The sequence below is a fragment of the Scyliorhinus canicula genome, unplaced genomic scaffold, assembly GCF_902713615.1.
Source record: "Scyliorhinus canicula unplaced genomic scaffold, sScyCan1.1, whole genome shotgun sequence".
Lineage (NCBI taxonomy): Eukaryota > Metazoa > Chordata > Chondrichthyes > Carcharhiniformes > Scyliorhinidae > Scyliorhinus > Scyliorhinus canicula.
The window spans coordinates 2,479,690-2,504,422 of record NW_024055499.1 but is presented as its reverse complement, the minus strand read 5'-3'; the positions used below and the strand labels follow the sequence as shown (position 1 = coordinate 2,504,422).

The 24,733-nt window shown below is 46.5% G+C and overlaps 1 protein-coding gene across 1 annotated transcript in view; it reads left to right on the top strand.

Moving 5' to 3' along the window:
* Positions 1-24,733, top strand: part of LOC119960407 (zinc finger protein 2-like) — a 77,517-nt gene that overhangs the window by 1,974 nt on the left and 50,810 nt on the right. Inside the window, exon 2 of the mRNA XM_038788118.1 lies at positions 10,045-11,007. Coding sequence (XP_038644046.1) covers positions 10,408-11,007 — 600 coding nt within the window. The 5' untranslated portion in view covers positions 10,045-10,407. The remainder of the gene's footprint in view (positions 1-10,044; positions 11,008-24,733) is intronic.

The window sequence follows — 24,733 nt, the reverse complement described above, 5'->3', positions numbered from 1 at the left end:
TAGGGTGGACAGCGAGAGCCTTCTCCCGCGGATGGAGGTGGCTAGCACGAGGGGACATAGCCTTAAATTGAGGGGTAATAGATATAGGACAGAGGTCAGAGGTGGGTTTTTTACGCAAAGAGTGGTGAGGCCGTGGAATGCCCTACCTGCAACAGTAGTGAACTCGCCAACATTGAGGGCATTTAAAAGTTTATTGGATAAGCATATGGATGATAAGGGCATAGTGTAGGTTAGATGGCCTTTAGTTTTTTTCCATGTCGGTGCAACATCGAGGGCCGAAGGGCCTGTACTGCGCTGTATCGTTCTATGTTCTATGTTCTTCATGTTCCTACATTTAATTTCAAATCAATGATGTAAACCAGGAGTGAAGGGCCCAGTACCGATTCCTTGGAAACCGGCACTGGAAACAGCCCTTTGATTTTCTCTGTTCTTTATGGGATGTGAGTGTCATGGGTAAACCAGCTTGGTTGCCAATTCCTAATTGCCCTTAAACTGAGTGGCTTGCTTGGCAATTTCAGAGTACAATTCAGAATTACCCACATTTCAGTGGGTTGGCCAGATCAGGTAATGCTGGTGCAGACTTGATGGGCCGAATGGTCTGCTTCAGTGCTGTAGATTCTATGATTAATTCTGACCATGGGTCACTGTCTCTGTCGAGTTTTCCTGCATCTGCGTAGATTTCTTTCGCGGGTGCTCTGGCATCCTCCCACAGTCCAAAAATGTGCAGATTAGGTGGGTTGGCTGTGCTAAATTGCCCCCGGGAGGTGTTACGGGGATAGGGTGGGGAATTCGCCACGGTAGGGTGCTCTTTCAGAGGGTTGCTACAGACTTCATGGGTCAAATGGCCTCCTTCTGCACTGAGGGGATTCTATGATTCTACATTGGATCCAATGATGTGTTCACTCACACACACTGCAGCCTGACTCTTATTGGAACAGACACTGTGTTTGTTACTCTCAAAGTGAGTGAATCCTTTGCTGTTTCTCCTCTGGGCCCCATCTCCACTATTATTGTCTGACTGTCCCACTGAGACTCTCACTGTTATTATTGGACAATCAGCCAGTCAGCCTGAGCCTGTGGCCACTCTCTCCATCTGGAACCGTCACAATGCCCGGGTGATTGACGGCAGCTCCCGACCAATAGGAAGAGGAGGGGCGGGATTAGAGGACAGACCAGGAGCAGCTAGACCTCCAACCAATCGGAATGAATGAGGGGCGGGGCCGACTGTGATTGAAGCATGCGCAGTGTGTGTAATGGCATTGGAAAGAGCGTGTTGTTCAGATCTGAAATCAGTGAGAGACGATTAACAATATGGAGGGAGCAAGAGATCGTGGGAGCCGGCGGAAACGTCGTGTAAAACTGTTGTAAGCTACAATCCTCGGAAAGGTTTCCGGGACCCCGTTTGTACCGAGCGGAGCTGCAGCTCCTCATTTAGGCTCGGGTTAACGGCCGCCATCTTTATTGGATGTGCATCAGGGCGCATGCGCGTTTCTCATCTTTGTCGGGGCGATGTTTCAATGAGTGGGAGGAGCTTGTTCCCCATTGTTCAGAATGGAGACAACTTGTCCATCAAACTGGATTAGTCTTTGAGTCCCAATGTCTTATTGATGATGCAAAGCGGTGGCAGAGATGGAAAGAAAAGAAACGGCAGCAGGGTAGCATGGTGGTTAGCATAAATGCTTCACAGCTCCAGGGTCCCAGGTTCGATTCCCGGCTGGGTCACTGTCTGTGTGGAGTCTGCACGTCCTCCCCGTGTGTGCGTGGGTTTCCTCCGGGTGCTCCGGTTTCCTCCCACAGTCCAAAGATGTGCGGGTTAGGGGGATTGGCCATGCTAAATTGCCCGTAGTGTCCTATAAAGTAAGGTTAGAGGGGGGGGTTGTTGGGTTACGGGTATAGGGTGGATACGTGGGTTTCAGTAGGGTGATCATTGCTCGGCACAACATCGAGGGCTGAAGGGCCTGTTCTGTGCTGTACTGTTCTATGTTCTATGTCTATGTTCTATGAAGCCAATCCTGCTCTCCGGATTTCAGTGTCTCATTGGACATTCTGTCCCATGTGTCCAAAGCTCTGTGGCTCTGTTCAGCCACATGAAGACCCAGGGTAGAAACTCGCAACCCTGAGTCAACATCACCCTCAAATCAGGGGACTGCTGATGACAAGAGGGTCAGTGTTCAGCTGGGGGCATGAGTGGTCATCCTGGACCAGGGAGCAGGAGGGGAGAATGTGGTGAATTTCTCTCCTGGACTGACAGTGATTACTTTTGGAAACTCCTTTTACAGGGGATTAGTAGGGGAGGATTTACACAGCAATTTCAAACCAGGAGAAATGTTTATCTTTCCTGAATTTTATTTCTGGACTGACAGTGATGCCTTTGTAAACTTCTTTCACAGGGACTTAGAAAGGGATTCGCAGACAGGAAACTCACAACCAATCCTCACATCAAATTCTGACAGCACCATTCGGGTTATCAGGACCTGGAGATTATCGACCTTTGTGTGTAAGCATTGAGTTCCAGATCATTATCACTCACTGTATAAAATTACTACCTCCTATCTCCCCTGTAGACCTTGCTCACAATCTTAAATCTGTGTCCCATAATTCTTTTACAATTTACTGATGGGGAACAGATTTATTTATGTTTTTCCCGGGTTCGTTGTTGTAGTTTCCGGTGCCTGGTCCGTCCAGATTCCACTCCGTTATTGTGTATTTATAGCGGTTAAATGGGCTTGGACCAGTCCATTTCCAGATCCAGTACACAAGTGAAGTCTCCGCCAAGCATTGATTGATGTGTATCCAGGTCTGGGATGGATCCCAACAATTTCTTTTTACAAATGCCACATCGTCCCAGTTAGGGGCTTAGCCATTCACCAGCACCACCAGTGTACCTGCCAATGACCCACTGACCACCACGTATCTCCCATTAGTGTCCGCAATGATCCTGGTGACTGAAAGAGGGATCTGTTTATTGATTAGAATTGCAGCACATCGAGCCCTTCCGTCAAAGCCCGAGTGAAACACTTGGCTCCCCGCTCCGCAGTCCGGTCTGATCTCTAACCCTTAGTCAAAGCCCGAGTGAAACACTTGGCTCCCCGCTCCGCAGTCCGGTCTGATCTCTAACCCTTAGTCAAAGCCCGAGTGAAGCACTTGGCTCCCCGCTCCGCAGTCCGGTCTGATCTCTAACCCTTAGTCAAAGCCCGAGTGAAACACTTGGCTCCCCGCTCCGCAGTCCGGTCTGATCTCTAACCCTTAGTCAAAGCCCGAGTGAAACACTTGGCTCCCCGCTCCGCAGTCCGGTCTGATCTCTAACCCGCAAGTGAGTCTCCTGCAAGAACACCACACCAGCATTTAGATTCTTTAGGTGAGCGAAAACCCTTGACCTTCACTGGTCCACCCAATCCCCTGGCGTTCCAGGTGAGCAGCTGAATCAAGGGTCTCTACACCAGCCACCATCACGGAATCAGCCATTTCCACCGTGAGGGACTATCCAGCAAATCTTCAAAAAGTACAGGCCAACGGGCAGCACGGTGGCCTAGTGGTTAGCACAACCGCCTCACGGCGCTGAGGTCCCAGGTTCGATCCCGGCTCTGGGTCACTGTCCGTGTGGAGTTTGCACGTTCTCCCCGTGTCTGCGTGGGTTTCGCCCCCACAACCCAAAAATGTGCAGAGTAGGTGGATTGGCCACGCTAAATTGCCCCTTAATTGGAAATAATAATTGGGTAATCTAAATTTAAAAAAAAAAAAGTACAGGCCAAGGGTCCACCCAAGATGACCGCCACGCGCACACATCTTCAGAGTAAAACAAAAACAGTTTTATAGTCATCATCAGCAAACTAACCCCCCCTCCCCTATTTTTCACCAACTCCCCACCTAGACACACAAATTGAATCCAAACCCCCCTCCCTCCCCGGGGCTCCGGCCCTGACGCTGAGCTTGTTGAAGCAACCAAAACTGGTTCACCGGCTGCAGCTACACTCCCCCCAATCTCACTCCCATTCACCAGCTGACAGCTGGCGGGACAGCTTCTCTCAGGAGAACAAGAAAAAAAGAACACCAATAATTGCCCACTTCGAGGATAAGACATACTTGAGAATGCATTCCCTTAATAGATTCAATTTCCAACGGGTCTCTCTCCCCCACTCCTCCCCCCGCCACACACACACACAGATCTGCGTTGTGCTTTGTAAAGAAAATCTCTCTTCATCCCCACACAGAAAAACAGATTCTATCAGAAAATGTCAAAAACTATATCCAGGATATCACAACACCCATCCCACCCCACAGGAATGTAGATCTTGTCCAATACAGATAACTGGACCCCAATCCATGCTTTACAATAAAGGCATTCGCCTCCTCCAGTGTCTCCAAATGGAAGTCTTTGGACTCATTTGTAACCCGCAGCTTTGCCGGATATACCACCCCGAATCAAACTCCTTTCTTACACAGAGCAGCCTGAACCTTATTAAAGGCCGCTCACTTCCTCACCAGCTCAGCTCCCACATCCTGGTAAATCCTCACTTGGATAACTGAGTGAATCCCTTCCCATAATTACAGGGTACCTCCAGGATATACAACATTCTTCCAACCGCTGCTCCCGCCGCATCCTGAAAGCCACACTCAGTGTCATGCAGCGCCACATGAAGACACTCGACATCTACGGGGCCTCACGGTAGCATGGTGGTTAGCATCAATGCTTCACAGCTCCAGGGTCCCAGGTTCAATTCCCGGCTGGGTCACTGTCTGTGTGGAGTCTGCACGTCCTCCCTGTGTGTGCGTGGGTTTCCTCCGGGTGCTCCGGTTTCCTCCCACAGTCCAAAGATGTGCGGGTTAGGTGGATTGGCCATGCTAAATTGCCCGTAGTGTAAGGTTAATGGGGGGATTGTTGGGTTACGGGTATGTGGGTTTAAGTAGGGTGATCATTGCTCGGCACAACATCGAGGGCCGAAGGGCCTGTTCTGTGCTGTACTGTTCTATGTTCTATCTCTCTCCAGCAGCACCGTCTTACTCTCTCTCAAAGCTGTCCCTGTCCCCAGTTTAATTTCATCCTTCGCATCATTCGACGTCTTAACGACTTTCTTACAGATGGTAAGGAACGCAAGCTTCAACAACTCATCAACACTACAGCCCATCCCTGACCCTCCACCACTCCCAAACCCTCGTACTCCATTTCTCCCAGTATCAACACCACTGCCCATCCCAGGCCCTCCACCAGTCCCAATCCCTCGTACCCCATTTCTCCCAGTATCAACACCACAGCCCATCCCTGACCCTCCACCAGTCCCAATCCCTCGTACTCCATTTCTCCCAGTATCAACACCACTGCCCATCCCAGGCCCTCCACCAGTCCCAATCCCTCGTACCCCATTTCTCCCAGTATCAACACCACAGCCCATCCCTGACCCTCCACCAGTCCCAATCCCTCGTACCCCATTTCTCCCAGTATCAACACCACTGCCCATCCCAGGCCCTCCACCAGTCTCAATCCCTCGTACCCTATTCCTCCCAGTATCAACACCACTGCCCATCCCAGGCCCTCCACCAGTCTCAATCCCTCGTACCCTATTCCTCCCAGTATCAACACCACTGCCCATCCCAGGCCCTCCACCAGTCCCAATCCCTCGTACCCCATTTCTCCCAACCCCAGCCCTTGCCGCGTGTTCACCATACCCTCTGACCTTCCCCTTTCTGAGGCTGAGCATGCTGTTCTCAGCAAAGGACTCAGCTTTGTACCCTTACATCCCCATCTCAATGAATTCCGGACTCGGCATGATGTTGAACTCTTCTTTCGTCGCCTTCGCCTCCGTGCCCACTTCTTTGGGCAAGAATCCTTCCCCCGTTCCGCTGATCCTTTCATGTTCCTCCAACATTCTGCCTCCAAGTGGACCCCCCCCCCCCACCGTCTTAATTTTTCTGCCCCCCTCACCCATTCCAACCTCTCTAATTCTGAACTTTCTGCTCTTCACTCTGTCAGGTCTAACCCCGACTTTGTCATCAAACCTGCTGACAAAGGGGGTTCTGTTGTCGTCTGGCGCACTGACCTCTACCTCGCAGAGGCTGAGCGCCAACTCTCCGATACTTCCTCTTACCTCCCCCTGGACCATGCCCAGACCACTGAACATCAAACCATTATCTCCAACACCGTTAGTGACCTCACTTCCTCCGGACGCCTTCCCCCTATGGCTTCCAACCTCATAGTCCCTCAACCCCGGACAGCCCGCTTTTACCTACTTCCCAAAATCCACAAAAAGGACTGTCCCGGCAGGCCCATTGTGTCAGCATGCTCCTGCCCCACTGAACTTATTGCCTCTTATCTTGACTCCATCCTCACTCCTCTGGTCCATTCCCTCCCCAGCTACATCCGGGATTCCTCTGATGCCCTGCGTCATATTTACAGCTTCCAGTTCGTGGGCCCTAACCGCATTCTATTCACCATTGATGTTCAATCCCTCTACACCTCCATCCCACACCAGGATGGCCTGAGAGCCCTTCACTTCTTTCTCGAAAAGAGACCCGGACAATTCCCATCCACCAATACTTCTCCGCCTGGCTAAACTCGTTCTATCTCTCAACAACTTCTCCTTTAACTCATCTCACTTTCTCCAAATCAAAGGTGTAGCAATGGGTACCCGCATGGGTCCTAGCTATGCTTGCCTGTTTATGGTGTATATGGAACAGTCCAAAGATGTGCGGGTTAGGTGGATTGGCCATGCTAAATTGCCCGTAGTGTAAGGTTAATGGGGGGATTGTTGGGTTAGGGGTATACGGGTTACGTGGGTTTAAGTAGGGTGATCATTGTTCGGCACAACATCGAGGGCCGAAGGGCCTGTTCTGTGCTGTACTGTTCTATGTTCTATTCCTTGTTCCAGGTCTATCCGGGGCCCCTGCCACAACTCCTTTACCGATACATTGATGACTATTTTGTTGCTGCTTCATGCTCTCGCCCGGACCTGGAAAAATTCATCAATTTCGCTTCCAGTTTCCACCCCTCCATCACTTTTACCTGGACAATCTCAGACATTTTCCTTCCTTTCCTTGATCTTTCTGTCTCCATTTCCGGCAATAGACTATCCACTACAAGCCCACTGACTCCCACAGCTATCTGGACTACAGCTCTTCACACCCTACACCCTGTAAGGACTCCATCCCTTTCTCTCAACTCCTTCGCCTCCGCTTTCCTGCACCTTTCTCCTCTTTGCTTCCCCCTTCCCCTCCCCCCACACCTACAGTTCATCCTCTGATGTTAGTTTCCCTACTGTTTGACCTTTCACATCTTTTGTCCTGTCTGGGGACTGCCATTTGCAGTCTTTCCCCTTAGGTTCTGTGGCCATTAGCAGCCGGTTTCCCTGGGTTTCTGTGGCTATGACTCATCTTTCATTCTCACTCCACAGTATAAATATTTCCCACTCTGTCTGTTAGCTTTGACAAAGAGTCATCGGACTCGAAACTCTTATCTCTTTTCTCTCCCTACAGATGCTGCCAGAGTTGCTGAGATTTTCCAGCATTTTCCCTTTTGTTTTGAATCCCTTCCCACACTTGGAGCAGGTGACTGGTCTGTCGCTGGTGTGACTGCGGTGATGAGTCCCCAGCTCACATGGGGACTTGAATCCTGCCCCACAGTCCCCACATGAAAAATGAAATGAAAATCGCTTATTGTCACAAGGAGGCTTCAAATGAAGTTACAGTGAATAGCCCCTAGTCGCCACATTCCGGCGCCTGTTCAGGGAGGCTGGTACCGGAATTGAACCGTGCTGCTGGCCTGCCTTGGTCTTGCCTTAAAAGCCAGTTATTTAGCCCTGTCCTAAACCAGCCCCTATTTACACGGTTTCAGCATGCTGCTGGTGTCCTTGTCCCTATCCACGTTTGACGATCAGTTGAATAATAAATAATAAACATTATTAGTGTCACAAATAGGCTTACATTAACACTGCAATAGTTACTGAGAAAATCAATTAGTCGCCACACTCCGGCGCCTGTTCGGATACTCGGAGGGAGAATTCAGAATGTCCAAATCACCAAATATGCACGATTTCTGGGACTTGTGGGAGGAAACAGGAACACCCGGAGGAAACTCACACAGACACGGGGAGAAGGTGCAGACTCCGCACAGACAGAGACCCAAACCGGGAATCGAACCCGAGTCCCTGGCGCTGAGAATCAACAATGTTACCCACTGTGCTATCGTGGCGCCCTTGTCCCCACAGAGAGCATGTGTACGGTCTCTCCCCGCTCTGAATGGAGTGGTGTTTTTTCAGACTGTAACTGGTTAAAGCTCTTTCCACAGTCAGTTCACTGGAACACTCTCACTCGAGTCGAGTGTGTATCGGGTTTTCTTACAGTCACACTGATCTTGGAAAATCTTTCCCTACAGACGGACCAGACAAACATTTCTTCTTCCACATTCACAGGCCAATGATATTCGGGTCCTGATGAATGGATTGACTCTGTTAAATCTTGTTGTGATGTTTGATTTGAGTTTCCAGCTGTAAATCCTTCCCTTCTAATCCCCTATAAAAAGAGTTTACAAAAGCCATCACTGTCAGTGCAGGATAGAAATTCTGAACAGACAATTCCAGTTTCTCCAGAACATTTTCCCTCTCTTGTTCCCCCAAAGCTGTAAATCCCTGTCCCACATACTCTCCCTCCTCCCTGGGCTGAAATCCAAACCCATCTGCACCGTTTCTTTCTTTTAAAAAATTTAGCGTACCCTTTTCATTTTTTCCAATTAAGGGGCAATTTAGCGTGGCCAATCCACCTACCCTGCACATCTTTGTGTTGTGGGGAGAAACCGACGCAAACGCGGGGAGAATGTTCAAACTGCACACGGACAGTGACCCAGAGCCGGGATCGAACCTGGGACCTCGGTGCCATGAGGCAGTAGTGCTAACTACTGTGCCACCATGCTGCCCTTCTGCACCATTTCTTTCCTCCACTCCCAGTTTTCTCCCTCCCTCTCTTCTGCCTGGGTCCAGTTCTCCAGCTCCTGTTTGCAGACTGACAATAAAATCAATGGGTCTTATTGGAGGTTTGGGGTCTCCAGCGGGTGTTTGTGAATCCTCCCCGCCCACCTGCCAGAGTTTCCTTCCTTGCCATCGGAGAGAACTCTGATTTATTGTTCTCCCTTGTGGTCCAGGTCTCTCCCTCAGCTTGACATATTTATTTGTCTGGCGAAAAGGATGGTCTCTTTCCTAATGTTCACAATTAAAGGGGTGGGTTCCCCAGGAGATGTTTGACATTTCAGGGGACATTAAATTAATAGTGGACAGAGATATGTCTGGTGTTGTTAAATGGTACAGATTAGATACATTATTTACGGTTCTGTAATAAAGTATATTTATTATGATTTCTCTTCTTTTAATATAAGATTGCAGCTCCGTTATAGATTTCCAGTCATCTCTTCCCTCAGAGGGTTGTTAATCTCTGGCTTTCTCTTCCACAGGGACCAGTTGTATCTGGGGGTCATTGAATATATTGAAGCACAAGTTTGACAGATATTTTATTGACAATGGAGTTGAGGGTTATGGGGAACAGGTAGGAAAATAGAGTGAAAGCTGAGATGAGGAGGGATCTCTTCACTCGAGGATGTGGTGAATCTTTGGAATTCTCTACCCCAGCGAAATGTGGAGCCTCAGTCATCAGGTATGTTCAAGACAAATATTGACAGGTTTCCAGATATTGAAGATATTGAGGGATATGGGGATCGAGTGGGAAAATGGTGCTGAGGTAGATCGGTCAGGGATCTCATTGAATGGTTGAGATGACTCAGTGGGCAGAATGGCCGACTCTTGATCCTATTATAATCTCTGTGTCGTGGTCAGGAAGCAGGAGCTGAGCTTGGATCTGTCAATCAACATGAATCAGCCCTTCAGGAGAATTGGGAGGGTGAATATTAGATACAGCAGAGTGAGAATGGAGGGAGATTGTGTGGGATGGAGATTTACAGCTTTTGGAGAGCGAGAGAGGAAATAATATTTCATTGAAACTAGAATAGTCTGTTCTGAATTTCTATCGTGTACTAACAATGATGACTTTTGCAAATTGTTTTTAAAGGATATTGGAAGAGGAGGAATTATAGACAGAAATCTCAAATATCACGTCTCGATGTGACAAACTCACTCGATTCCTTCTCATCTGAATATCATTGGGCTCTGAATATCATCGGTGAGAAGGAGAAATATTTGTCCGATCTGTCGGCTTCAAAAGTTTTTAAGTACGAAAAGCACCGAGACCCACACAACACACACCCGAATGAGAGAGTTCCAGTGAAATGACTGTGGAAAGAGTTTCAACCAGATACACAGCCTGAAAAAACATCTCACCATTCACAGTGAGGAGAGACAGTGAACATGTTCCGTGTGTAGACAAGGCTTCCAGTGATTGTCCAATCTGAAGAGACACGAGGAGACCCAAAACATGGAGAAACTGTGGAAATGTGGGGACTGTGGGGAGGTATTGAGACTCCCATCTCGGCTGGAGACTCATCGACACAATCACACTGGGGAGAGGCCGTTCACCTGCTCTCAGTGTGGGAAGGGATTCGCTCAGTTATCCACCCTCAAGTCACACCAGCGAGTTTACACTGAGGAGAGGCCATTCATCTGCTCTCAGTGTGGGAAGGGATTCAATGATTCAGCCGCCCTACAGAGACACCAGCGAATTCACACTGGGGAAAGGCCGTTCACCTGTTCTTTGTGTGGAAAGGAATTCAGTGACTCATCCAACCTGCGGGAACATCAGAGAATTCACACTGGGGAAAAGCCGTTCACCTGCTCCCTCTGTGGGAAGGGATTCGCACATTCATCCAATTTGCAGAAACATCAGCGAGTTCACACTGGGGAGAGGCCGTTCACCTGCTCCATCTGTGGGAAGGGATTCACACAGTTAGCCAGCCTGCAGAAACATCGGCGAGTTCACACTGGAGAGAGGCCATTCACCTGCTCTCAATGTGGGAAGGGATTCACACAGTTATCCAGTCTGCAGAGACATCAGCAAATTCACACTGAGGAGAGGTCATTCACCTGCTCTTAGTGTGGGAAGGGATTACATAGAAACATAGAAAATAGGAGCAGGAAGAGGCCATTTGGCCCTTTGCGCCTTGTAATTGAAAATATGGAAAGATATGTCATTTGAAACATGGAAGTCTGGTAATACCTGATTTAAGAAACATAAGAGAAGGTAGGGAAAAATCCCACGAAGGGTTAACAGCAGCTGCCAGGAGAGGATTGTAAAATGCAGATAGCTTTGGTCAAGCAGGCTGAGCAAACAAAATAAGCAGGTCTTTCAAGACACAATCAGTGAATTTTAGTGTACAGCTAAAAGCAATGTTTTGCACCTCCTTTTGAAGTTGGGTAAGCAGATGGAAAAGAATGGATGAGGTTCTGCTGAATTAGGTGACAAGTGTTTAAATGTGAGGCAAATCTTTTAAACTCCCCACCAATTGAATCTTTAGTATAAAGCTAAAAGCAATGTTTCACACCTTCATTGAAGTTAAGCAGCTGGAAAAGAATGGATGAGGTTCAGTTGAATTAGGTGACAATTCTAGGTGTGAAATTTTGCTGACAGGTGAATATGGAAAGCTGGAGACAACGTGTCTACGAAAACATAAATTAGACCCAAATCAAAGTCAAAATTATGAGCTGGGGACACAATTTGTTAATAAAACTATAGAAATGGCAGCATCAAAAGTCACACCACATTGAAATCAAAGCATTTTTGAACATCACAAAGGAAACAATGTAATTAAAGATCTATGAGATGAGGTCATGCTCAAAATGAATACTTAGTCGTGTTAGAAACATTTAGATTATAGGTACCTTTTACAATCCAAGTGAAATAAAAGTTACTTTACAATAAAGTAATAAAAACTTTAACTGTTAGAAAGATATATAAACGCTGAGAAAGGAGCAGAGAAGAAACAAGAGTCAGCTCTCATAGCTCGGTCATGGGAAAGGGACAGAGCAAAGCAGCCGAGCTAAAACAGCTAATATATCTAATGAAGACCAGAATTTAAAGAGGAGGCGGAGTCAGCTCAGAACCAGCTCTCATAGCTCAGTACATGGGAAAGATGGAGCACAGTAACCGAGCAGAACAGCTAATAAATCTGAGGAAGACCAAAAGCTAAAGAAGAGTGATTGTCAAGGTTGGCCTGAAGGTCCCTTCACCCAACCAGGAGAATCCAGAAGCAAGATCTTTTTACTTTTCTGTAAAGGCAGTGATTGCATCTTTTAAAAGAAGAAATATAAGAATAAAATAACTTAAAGTTTTAACCTGACACAGTGGTTATTACAAAGCCTACTTTACTTAGCAACGCAGGACCCAGGATGCTACTAAAGTGGTAAATAGGTAAAATTCTTCGGTGAAGGTATGGGTTATACCCGGGGATAACTTGAAAATATAGTTTGACCTGAATAGCACCCACCGAAGCCTGCATCCGAGTCAGGGAGTGAGAATCCCTGTTCACCAGTCAGAATATCGACCCTCTTTGGTAGAGGGGGAGTTCTAAGAATAGTGGTGAGTTTTTAACTTCAGCCTGCTCTGCCATTCATTATGATCATGGCTTATCATCCAACTCTTTTCACGGTGACTTCATTGCAGTGTTAATGCAAGCCTACTTGTGGCAATAAAGATTATTATTGTTATTGTTAATAAGATGTGCAGGGTAGGTGAATTGGCCACGCTAAATTTCTCCTTAATTGGAAAAAAGAATTGGGTACTTTAAATTTTTTTAAAAATCTAATCTATCTTCTGAATATCTGGGGCCCCAGCACCGATCTCTGCGGTACCACACTAGGCACTGCCTGCTAGTTTGGAAAAAAAAATGAATTCCTCTTTGTTTCCTGTCTGCCAACCAGTTTTCTATCTATCTCAATACACTGCCCTAATCCCATGTGCTTTAATTTTACACACTAATCTCTTTTGGGTGATTTTGTCAAAAGCTACCTGAAAATCCAAATATACCACATCCACTGGCTCCCCCTCGTTAACTCTACCAGTTACACCCTCGAAGAATTCCAGTCGATTTAGTCAAGCATGATTTCCCCTTCATAAATCCATGCTGACTCTGTCCGATCCTGCCACTGGTTTCTCAGTACTTTGCTTTAAAACCTTTGATAATGGATTCTAGAATTTTCCCCACTGTCGATGTCAGGCATACTGCCCTATAATTCCCAGTTTTCTCTCTCTCTCATTTTAAATAGTGGAGTTACATAAGCCACCCTCCAATCTGCAGGAACTGTTCCAGAGTCTATAGAATCCTGGAAGATGACCACCAATGCTTCCACTATTTCTAGAGCCAAAATCCTTTGGTTGCAGATTATCAGACCCTGGGGATTTACCAGCCTTCAATCCCATCAATTTCCCCAACACCCTTTCTCTCCTAATATTGATCTCCTTCAGTTCCTCCCTCTCACTAAATCCTGCCTTCCCCAACATTTCTGGTATCTGATTTGTGAAGACAGGACCAAAGTATGTATTTATTTGCTCGCCCATTTCTTTGTCCCCAGTTATACATTCCCCTGTTTCTGACTGAAAGGCACCTACATTTGTCTTCCACAATCTTTTTCTCTTCATACACCGATAGAAACTTTTACAATCAGCCTAATTTCCTGTTTTATGCCATTTCCAACATCATCACTGCGGTTTGGGGATCTATATACGATGCTCACTAATTTTTTGCCCCTTGGTGTTTCTCAGTTCTACCCATACAGATTCCACATTGTTGGAGCTAATATCCTTCCTCAGTATTGCATTAATTTCCTCTAACCAGCGCTGCCTCTCCACTGCCTTTTCCTTTTTGTCTGTCCTTCCTAAATACTGAATATATTCAGTTCCCATCCCTGGTCATCCTGCAGCCATGTCTCCATAATCCCGATTATCTCACACCCATTTACGTCTATTTGCACAATTCACTTGGTTATGCCACCTGCAGTCACATCAGGGAGTTCATACTGGAGAGAGGCCATTCACCTGCTCGCAATGTGCGAAGGGATTTTGTAATTTCTCGCACTTTGAGACACCAACAAGTTCACAACTGATTACAGGGATTGGATTCTGCGGTTATTGTTTCTGTTCTCAATTACATCCAGGACTGAATTTTGTTCATTCTGTAGGTCAGTGGGGATGGTCAGAGGGTTTCTTTCTGCTGGATTGGCCAGTCTCTCAGCTTCTTCTCCAATGGACTGATTCTCTCTGAACCTTCTTGCGAATATCTGGTTGCACATTTCACAAGGATCGAAGAGCGAAAGGGTGTTTGGAGGTTAGAACATAGAACAGTACAGCACAGAACAGGCCCTTCGGCCCTCGATGTTGTGCCGAGCAATGACCACCCCAGTCAAACCCACGTATCCACCCTATACCCGTTACCCAACAACCCCCCCTCCCTCCCCCCTTTCATCTGCTCTGAGCGTGGGAAGACATTCACTTTTTCATCCAACCTGCAGAGACACCAGCAGTTTCACTTATGATTACAGGGGGCAGCACGGTGGCACAGTGGTTAGCATTGCGGCCTACGGCGCTGAGGAGCCGGGTTCGAATCCCGGTCCTGGGTCACTGTCCGTCTGGAGTTTGCACATTCTCCCCGTGTCTGCGTGGGTTTCGCCCCCACAACCCAAAGATGTGCAGGTTAGGTGAATTGGCCACGCTAAATTGCCCCTTAATTGGAAAAAATAATTGGGTACTCTAAATTTTTTTTTTTTATAAACTTATGATTACAGGGCTGGGATTCTGCTGCTGTTTATGTCGTCCAGAACTGAACCATGTTCATTCTGATAGTTGGGTTGATTTTTAATTACCAGTGGGGGTGGGAACGGGTGCTGGTGTGATGTGAAAATTACTTTCCTGGTCTGTGACACTGGATCTGCAGCCTCTGAGACCGTTTGTAATTTTCAAAAGGCTGGTAGAGGGGAGGGAATGAGAAACCTGCTCACTCCAATAAATAGCAATTTAAGCTCATCGATGAACGTGTTATGAAAATGAAATATGAAGCCTGGAACAAAATGCGATTGTTAATCTGTTTTTTGCATGAAGTTAGACAGTGTGGTGAATGTTGAAATGAAATGAAAATGAAAATCGCTTATTGTCACGAGTAGGCTTCAATGAAGTTACTGTGAAAAGCCCCTAGTCGCCACATTCCGGCGCCTGTTCGGGGAGGCTGGTACGGGCATGTTATTGCACAGCTGTCAGAGTCACTGTGGGTCAAAACATGGTTTGTTTTCATGTAATTTTCTTTAAAATTGAGGGATTAAACTAAAATTAAACTATTAATTTTAATTTTATTAAAAATTAAACTAGCACATAGTCTGCTCTGTATTCACCTGGTCCTTTCATGAGCTGCCTGCTTCCCTCGCCAAAACAGCAGTCCCCAAAATGGCTGCTGCCTGCATTTGGGGTTGGAGGTGAACTCAGCTCTTGCTCAATCATTTACAATTTACATTTAACCTGGTGTCACGAGAATGTTGCAGTTCAGTTGCAGGGTTCAAACCTGGAACCCATCCAGTATCAGGTTCCCCGACACCACATTGAAAGTCCAGCTCTTGGAGCTGATTTCTGTTGATGTGGACCCCTATAATGGGGCTGGAGTTTAATATTCTAGATATTAATATTAAATGTGAAATAAATCAGTTTGGTGTCAAACCCACACTGTGTCGAGTATTTGTTTCCTCCCAAGATAAAAGATAAAAGGAGACTAATTGAAATGCTGTTCTTGACTGTTCCACTTTGAGCCATTTCTCCTTTGTCAAAGAAAGACTTGTATTTTGTGGAACCTTTCCTGAACTCAGGATGTCCCTGGCATTTTACAGCCAATTTAATTCCTTTGAAGTGCAGTCAATGTTGTAATATAGGAAATACAGCAGCTAATTTGTGCACAGCAAGATCTCATAGACTGCAACACGCTCAGACCCAGTGTGTTAGCTTTGTTACAAAGCCATTGGAGTAAAAGATTCCACTACAGCTAAACAGGGCAGTCCTGAGGCCTCCGCTGGAGTACTGTCCACAGGTTCTGTCTCCTTACCCAGGGATGGACATACTTACTGAGGGGTTGTTGAGGATCGGTTCACTGGACTGGTTACAGGAGTGAGGGGATTGTCCCAAGAGGAGAAATTGAGTTGACTTGGCCATTATTGAGTGGAGATGGTTAGGTTCTCTCTAGTTGGAGATGGTCATTGCCTGGCACTTAAACCAAGATTTTGATCATCGTTAATATTATGATTTCAGTTCAGCATCTAATTCTGAGTGGACTTTAGGTATTATGTTAATTTTTGAATCCTTGCATGTTCACCATAAGACATAGGAGCAGAATTAGGCCACTTGGCCCATCGCGTCTGCTCTGCCATTCAGTCATGGCTGATATTTTCTCATCCCCCTTCTCCCCATAACCCCTGATCCCCTTATTAATCAAGAACCTATCTATCTCTGTCTTAAAGACACTCAGTGATTTGGCCTCCACAGCCTTCTGCGGCAAAGAGTTCCACAGATTCACCACCCTCTGGCTGAAAAAAATCCTTCTCATCTCTGTTTTAAAGGATCGTCCCTTTAATCTGAGATGGTGTCCTCTAGTTCTAGTTTTTCCTACAAGTGGAAACATCTTCTCCACGTCCACTCTATCCAGGCCTCGCAGTATCTTGTTCGCTTCAATAAGATCCCCTCTCATCCTTCTGAACTCCAACGAGTACAGACCAAGAGTCCTCAAACGTTCCTCATACGACAAGTTCTTCATTCCAGGGATCATTGTTGTGAACCTCCTCTGGACCCTTTTCAAGGCCAGCACATCCTTCCTTAGATATGGGGCCCAAAACTGCTCACAATACTCCACATGGGGTCCAACCAGAGCCTTACTCAGCCTCAGAAGTACATCCCAGGTCACAGTGCCATATAGGTTTTTCTAACTGGCGTCAATAGTCTACCATTAATAAATTGATCTTTTAAATAATGCTGCTGCCTCATAAAATTGAGCATTTGCATACTATAACCGTTTTGCATTTAACATACATTAATTCATATTGCATTATGGGCTTGAAAACAACACTTTTTTGTTGCACATATTCTTGCAAAAGGAATTAGTTATCGTGTGGGATCACCAAAATACAACTAACACCAATAGGTGGACAATGCATGAGTTAGAATTGGAATGCCAATTCACTTCTGGATTTGAGACAAGAACATATTATTATAAAAGCAAATTACTGCGGATGCTGGAATCTGAAACGAGAGGGAAAATCTCAGCAAGTCTGGCAGCATCTGTAGGGAGAGAAAAGTGCTAACGTTTCGAGTCCGATGACTCTTTGTCAAAGCTAACACGTGGGTTTGAGTAGGGTGATCATTGCTCGGCACAACATCGAGGGCCGAAGGGCCTGTTCTGTGCTGTACTGTTCTATGTTCTAACAGACAGAGTGGGAAATATTTATACTGTTGGGTGAGAATGAAAGATGAGTCATAGCCACAGAAACCCAGGGAAACCGGGTGCTAATGGCCACAGATACCAAGGTGAAAGAGTGCTAATGGCAGTCCCCAGAGAGGACAAAAGATGTGAAAGGTCAAACAGCAGGGAAACTAACATCAGAGAAGGTGTGGGGGAGGGGAAGGGGGAAGCAAAGAGGAGAAAGGTACAGGAAAGAAAGAAATGGTAAAAAAGTTAAAATGAAATGAAAACAAATGGGTCGAGGTGGGGCTGATCATCTGAAGTTGTTGAATTCAATGTTCAGGCTGGAAGGCTGTAGCGTGCCTAGCCGGAAGATGAGATGTTGTTCCTCCAGTTTGTGTTGCACTTCACTGGAACATTGCAGCAGGCCAAGACCAGACATGTGGGCATGGGAGCTTTTGTTAAAATGGGAAGCAACAGGAAGGTCAGGATCCTGAATGCGCACAGACCGAAGATGCTCAGCAAAGCGATCACCCAGTCTGCATTTGGTCTCTCCGATATAGAGGAGACCACATTGGGAGCAGCGAATGCAATAGACCAGGGGTGGGCAAACTTTTCCGTGCAAGGGCCACATTCAGAAATTCACAATTTTAAAGGGCCGCATAGTATATTAATTAATAGTCCCGGTTGTAACCAATTAGCGTGCGGCATATACCTCAGCGCTTCCCCCGGCGGCATCCTGCCTTTAGCCCTCTTTTTCTCTACTTTTCAAAAATGGCGCTTCACCCGGTTATGATTCTGGGCGCCTCATGTAGAACATAGAACAGTACAGCACAGAACATGCCCTTTGGCCCTCGATGTTGTGCCGAGCAATGATCACCCTACTCAAGTCAACGTATCCACCCTATACCGGTAACCCAACCGGTAACCCAATTAAACTTATTTTTTTTTTAAAAACGCATGCGGGCCGTAGTTTGCCCACCCCTGCAATAGACCAAATTGAAAGAGGTGCAAAGTGAAACGCTGCTTAACCTGGAATTAGTGTTTTGGGCCTAGAATGTTAAGCATGGAAGAGGTAAAGGGGCAGGTGTTACACCTTCTGCGATTGCATGGGAAGGTGCCATGGGTGATGGGAGAGGTACTGGTTATGGTGGAGGAGTGGACTAGATTATCTCGGAGGGAACGGTCTCTGCGGAATGTTGACAGAGGGAGTGAAGAGAAGATGTGTTTGGTGGTGACATCACGCTGGAGTTGGCGAAAATGGCGGCGGATTATGCTTTGCATACGGAGGCTGGTGGGATGAAATGTGAGAACGAGGGGGACTCTATCCTTGTTCTGGGAGGGAGTGGAGGGGGCGAGGGCTGTGGCGCAGGAGATGGACAGCACCCTGTTGAGGGCCCTGTCCACAACTGTAGGTGGGAAATCACAGTCGAGGAAGAAGGAACACATTTCCAAAGCACCATTTTGGAAAGTGGCATCGTTGGAACAAATGCGACGGAGGTGAAGGAGTTGAGAGAAAGGGATGGAGTCCTTACAGGGTGTAGGGTGTGAAGAGCTGTAGTCCAGATAGCTGTGGGAGTCAGTGGGCTTGTAGTGGATATTAGTGGACGGTCTATTGCCGGAAATGGAGACAGAAAGATCAAGGAAAGGAAGGGAAGTATCTGAGATTGTCCAGGTGAAAGTGATGGAGGGGTGGAAACTGGAAGCAAAGTTGATGAATTTTTCCAATTCCGGGCGAGAGCACGACGCTGCACCAAAATAGTCATCAATGTATCGGTAAAGGAGTTGTGGCAGGGGGCCCGGATAGGCCTGGAACAAGGAATGTTCCACATACCCCATAAAAAGGCAAGCGTAGCTTGGACCCATGCAGGTACCCATTTGATTGGGAGAAAGTAAGATGAGTTAAAGGAGAAGTTGTTGAGAGATAGACATATTTTTATAACTCAGTGTAGGATATATCTGAAGCTCAAGAATATGAAACACAACGAAAGGTACATAAAACAACTAATGATGCCATTGATGAGTTTGATTTTGAGAACTTCTGTAGGCAGATATGTTTTACCTTTTGAAGTGGATTTAGCATAAGAAACCATTCAAGAAATTGACCTTTCTATCGTCGCATTTAGTTTTGGTAGACCTTAGTTATTCAAAGTGTTATACACAGAATTATTAAAAAAAGATCTATGTACAGTAAGACCTGATGCGAACAAAAACGTATTTTAACTAAGGTTATATCAAGTGCAGTATGTTGAATTAAGTCATTACATCTGTATATTACATGTTAGTTCACAAATCCCGATATCCACTCCTCCAAGTTTGAGGACTCTGGGTCTGTACTCTGGAGTTTAGAAGGAAGAGCGGGGATCTTATTGAGACTTACAGGATACTGAGAGGCCAAGATAGAGTGGACATAGAGAGGATGTTTCCACAAGTAGGGAAAACTAGAAACAGAGGACACAATCTCAGACTAAAGGGACAATCCTTTAAAACACAGATGAGGTATTTCTTAAGAGGGTGGTGAATTTGTGGAACTCTTTGCCGCAGAAGGCTGTGGAGGGCAAATCACTGAGTGTCTTTAAGACAGATATAGATAGGTTCTTGATTAATAAAGGGTCAGAGATTATGGGGTGAAAGTAGGAGAATGGGGATGAGAAAAATGTCAGCCATGATTGAATGGGGGAGCAGACTCGATGGGCCGAATGGCCTAATTCTGCTTCTATGTCTTCTGGTCTATTGGTTACAAATTAGTTAAACCTGGGCACATAGCCCTTTCTAGACATGTCTGAATGTAATTACAGTTATCCACCAGTTCAGCACCAATGGGGAGAGATATTGCACAAAACAAGTAACATCCAGTGATTCACTGTAAATCAGCACGAATGGATGGTGAATATCCATTACAGCAGGACCAGAGTCTGAGGTTAGAAATCGATGAGTTTACTTTCAGAGTAATTCCTTCAATATCTGACAAACTAATAGCTTTGAACAGCCCGTCTATCAAATAGCTCAAGCCTACTTGTGATTACAAATATTCAGCCCCATCCTCGAGTTACAGAACATACTTTCCTCCTGTCAATGTAGAGCTGCAGGATTGGATTGTTTATTGTTCACCTTCGGTTCAGCGCAGTCTCTGTGTGATTTAAATTTCAAAAGAGGTTTGCGGATATAATGCTTTATTCACACATGATTTGATGTGATATGGTCCCTGCTCAGTCTAAACTGGGCAAATGACATTAGGGGCAGCAGGGTAGCATGGTGGTTAGCATAAATGCTTCACAGCTCCAGGGTCCCAGGTTCGATTCCCGGCTGGGTCACTGTCTGTGTGGAGTCTGCACGTCCTCCCCCTGTGTGCGTGGGTTTCCTCCGGGTGCTCCGGTTTCCTCCCACAGTCCAAAGATGTGCGGGTTAGGTGGATTGGCCATGCTAAATTGCCCATAGTGTCCGAATAAAAGTAAGGTTAAGGGGGGGTTGTTGGGTTACGGGTATAGGGTGGATACGTAGGTTTGAGTGGGGTGATCATGGCTCGGCACAACATTAAGGGCCGAAGGGCCTGTTCTGTGCTGTACTGTTCTATGTTCTATGTTCTAAATCAACCCCAAATGTCAGAATAAACATGATTCAGTCCAGGATCTGATTAACAGCAGCAATACCTGCAAAATCATTTGTGAACTCGCTGGTGTCACCAGGTGTGATAAGCGAACAAATCCATTTCGATACTCAGAGCAGGTGAATGGTCTCTCCCCAGTGTAAGTGCGCTGGTGCGTAGTGAGATGAGATGATCGTCTGAGCCCAGTCCCACAGTGAGAGCACCTGAACGGTTTTACCTCAGTGTGAACACGTTGATGGTATTGCAGATCTACAGAACTTTTAAAGCACTTCCCAAACTCTGGACATTTAAAAGGTCTCTCGTCAGTGTGAATTCATTGGTGTGTCAGAAGGTGGGGTGATGTCCTGAACCTCCTCCCACACTGAGCAGCTGAACGGTGCGTACCCGGTGTGAATACGCTGGTGCTCCCTCAGTCCCGTGGGTTTTAAAGCTCTTCTCACAGTCGGAGCATTTAAACTCTCTCTTGTCTGTGACTGTGACTGAATCTGTTCCACACACAGAGCAGGTGAATGGCCTCTCCCCGGTGTGTCTGCATCAATGTGTTTCCTGCTCAGACGGGGGATCTGAATCCCTTTCCATGGTCCCACATTTCCACGGCTTTTCCCTGGTATTAACAGGGTTTTTTGCTGCCATGTTTAAAGGTCGAGATATCCAGGTCCTAATGAACAGAGCAACTCTGGCAGATTTTGATAAGATGTTTGGTTTGACTATCCCCGAGTGTAAATCCTTCGAAAACCTGTAAAACTATTTGAACAAACATGGGAAATTTAAAGAGAGCCCACCAAAACACAAAGGCACGTTGTGAAATTGAGCTGAATGAATCTGGTCATTTTTGGGGCCGGCACTGGGAAAAGTGACCATGAAAACTGCTGGATTTTTATAAAATCCCAATTGGTCACTGATGTCCTTCAGGAAAGGGAACCTGGCACCCGGTCTGGATCTAAACAAGACTCTGGCCTCTATGGGAACAGAAATCTTATTGGAGGGATTCAAACCTGGAGTTCGGGAAAGATGTGTTTGGGCGGTAAGAGAATTTGGAGGGGAAATGGTGCATAGAGATGGAGCGGTTGTTTGCAAGGACAGTGGGTGAAAAGTTGTTTTCATTGAGGAGAGGTGATGATGGCAGATTTGAAGGAAAGAGGTTCAGTATCTGAAGAGAGAGAACTATGAAGAAAGTCAGTGAACATGGGGAGTTTGGATTGTCAGTAGTTTAATGGGAATAGGGCCAATGGAACACGAGTGGGTCTAATGGATAAGGTGAATCCTGATAGCGCATGAGGGGAGATGGGAGTGAAACGAGAGAAAGATGTGGGTTCAGGGCTCGGGAAAGGGGAAACTTCAGAGACAACTTGGTCCAGTGGAAGGAGGCAAATGGCAGAGATAGCTGATCAGATTGTCTCAATCTTGTGATAAAGAAGCTCCATGAGCTACTCACACTTGTTGTTCAAGGTGAGGATGGAGGAGACAGGGAGAGTGCTTAAAAAAAAACAGACTTGTGTTAGAGATATTTTGGTAGTTAATACAAAGCTGAGTTATTTTCCATTTAACTTCAATTTCCTGAACCCAGTCTTAAAGGGAGACTTGAACAGTCTCTCATCACTAGGAACACGTTGATTATACATCATTTAAAAGGTCTCTTCACACTGGGAACGCGCTGTTCTTTCAGCAGATACGATGACTAAGTGAATCCATCCCTTCATTCGGGGCAGGTGAACGGTATCTCCTCATGGAGACCTCGCTCTTGTGTTAGAAGGGTGGCTGTCTGAATTAATCCCTTCCCGAACACTAAGGTGAATGGTCTCTTTACACTGTGAGCTCGCTGGTGTCTCAGCAGGTTGGATGACTGAGTGAATGTCTTCCCACACTTGGAGCAGGTGAACGGCCTCTCCCCAGTGTGAACTCGCTGGTGTGTAATGAGGTCAGATGATCGCCTGAACCCAGTCCCACAGTCAGCGCACGTGAACGGCCTCTCGTCAGTGTGAGCACGTTGATGGGACACCAAGTCCCAGGAACATTTAAAGCACTGCCCACAATCCGGGCATTTAAAAGGTCTCTCATCAGTGTGAACTTGCTTGTGTCTCTGCAGATGGGATGACCGAGTGAATCCCTTTCCACAGATGGAGCAGGTGAATGGTCTCTCCCCTGTGTGAATTCGCTGGTGTGTCAGCAGATCAGACGACAGAGTGAATCCCTTCCCACACTCGGAGCAGGTGAATGGCCTCTCCCCAGTGTGAACTCTCTGGTGTGTCAGTAGGTCAGATGACCGAGTGAATCTCTTCCCACATTTGGAGCAGGTGAATGGCCTCTCCCTAGTGTGAATTCGCTGGTGTGTCAGCAGATTGGTTGAATTAATGAAACCCTTCCCACACTGTGAGCAGGTGAATGGCCTCTCCCCAGTGTGAACTCGCTGGTGTGTCAGTAGAGTGGATGACTGAGTGAATCCCTTCCCACACACTGAGCAGGTGAATGGCCTCTCCCCAGTGTGAATGCGTTGATGAGTTTCAAGCTTCGACTGGTAATTGAATCCCTTCCCACAGTCCCCACATTTCCACGGTGTCTCCCCGTTGTGACTGCATTTATGTTGTGAGAGGTCAGATGATTGGTTGAAGTCTTGTCCACACACACAACACGTGGACGGTTTCTCCCCACTGTGAACGGTGCTTTTTCCTTCCATGTTCAAAATCCAATGATGTTCAGGTTAAATGGGGACTAATCTTGATGTAATCAGATCTTGATGTAATGTTCAGTTTGAGTTTCCCAACTGCAAATTCGCTCGAATACTCTGTGAAATTGATTTAAAACAGACAAAAGAGAGTGAGAGAGAACCCACAAAAACGCAAAGGCAGGCTGTGAAATTGAGCTGAATGAATCTGGGCATTTGAGGGGCCGGCACTGGGAAAATGTTACATTGAAAACTGCTGGATTGTCATAAATACCCAACTGGTTCATTAATGTCCTTCAGGAAAAGGAACCTACCATCAGCATTCCTGGGCCGACAGAAGGCTGTGGCCTCGATGTGAAGAGGAGAGAGGGGCGGTAAGAGAAAAGAGAGAGGGAATGAGAGAGAGAGAAGGGAGGGAGGGAGAGAGGCAGGCAGTGAAGGAGAGAGATTGGGTATTTCTCAACCAGAACTTTGACAGATTCTAACTTGGAAATATATCACTGTTCCTTCAAGGGCTTTAGGTAAAAAGCATCAAATTCCCTCTTTAACAGCACTCTGGGTGTACCTACCCAACATGGACTGTAGCGATTCAGGAAAGTAGCTCACCACCACCTTCTCAAAGGCAATTAGGGATGGGCAATGAATGTCCCAGCCAGCAATGCCCAAATCTCTTGTATTCATTTTTTAAAAATCAAGACTGCATATTTTCAGCTCAGTAACATTGCCAGCCTCCAGCCTTTTCTCAGCTCATTTGCTTCTGAAACTCTCATCTATTCTTTTTATTTCCTCTAGACCCGACTATCCTATTTTTTTAAAATTTAGATTACCCAATTATTTTTTCCAATTAAGAGGGCAATTTAGCATGGCCAATCCACCTACTCTGCACATTTTTGGGTTGTGGGGGCGAAACCCACGCAGACACGGGGAGAATGTGCAAACTCCACACTGACAGTGACCCAGAGCCGGGATCGAACCTGGGACCTCAGCGCCGTGAGGCGGTTGTGCTAACCACTAGGCCACCATGCTGCCCCGACCTGACTATCCTAACACACCCTGGGATGACCTCCCACATTCAACCTCCCTGTAATATTGAGTTCATCCAAAACTCTGCTTA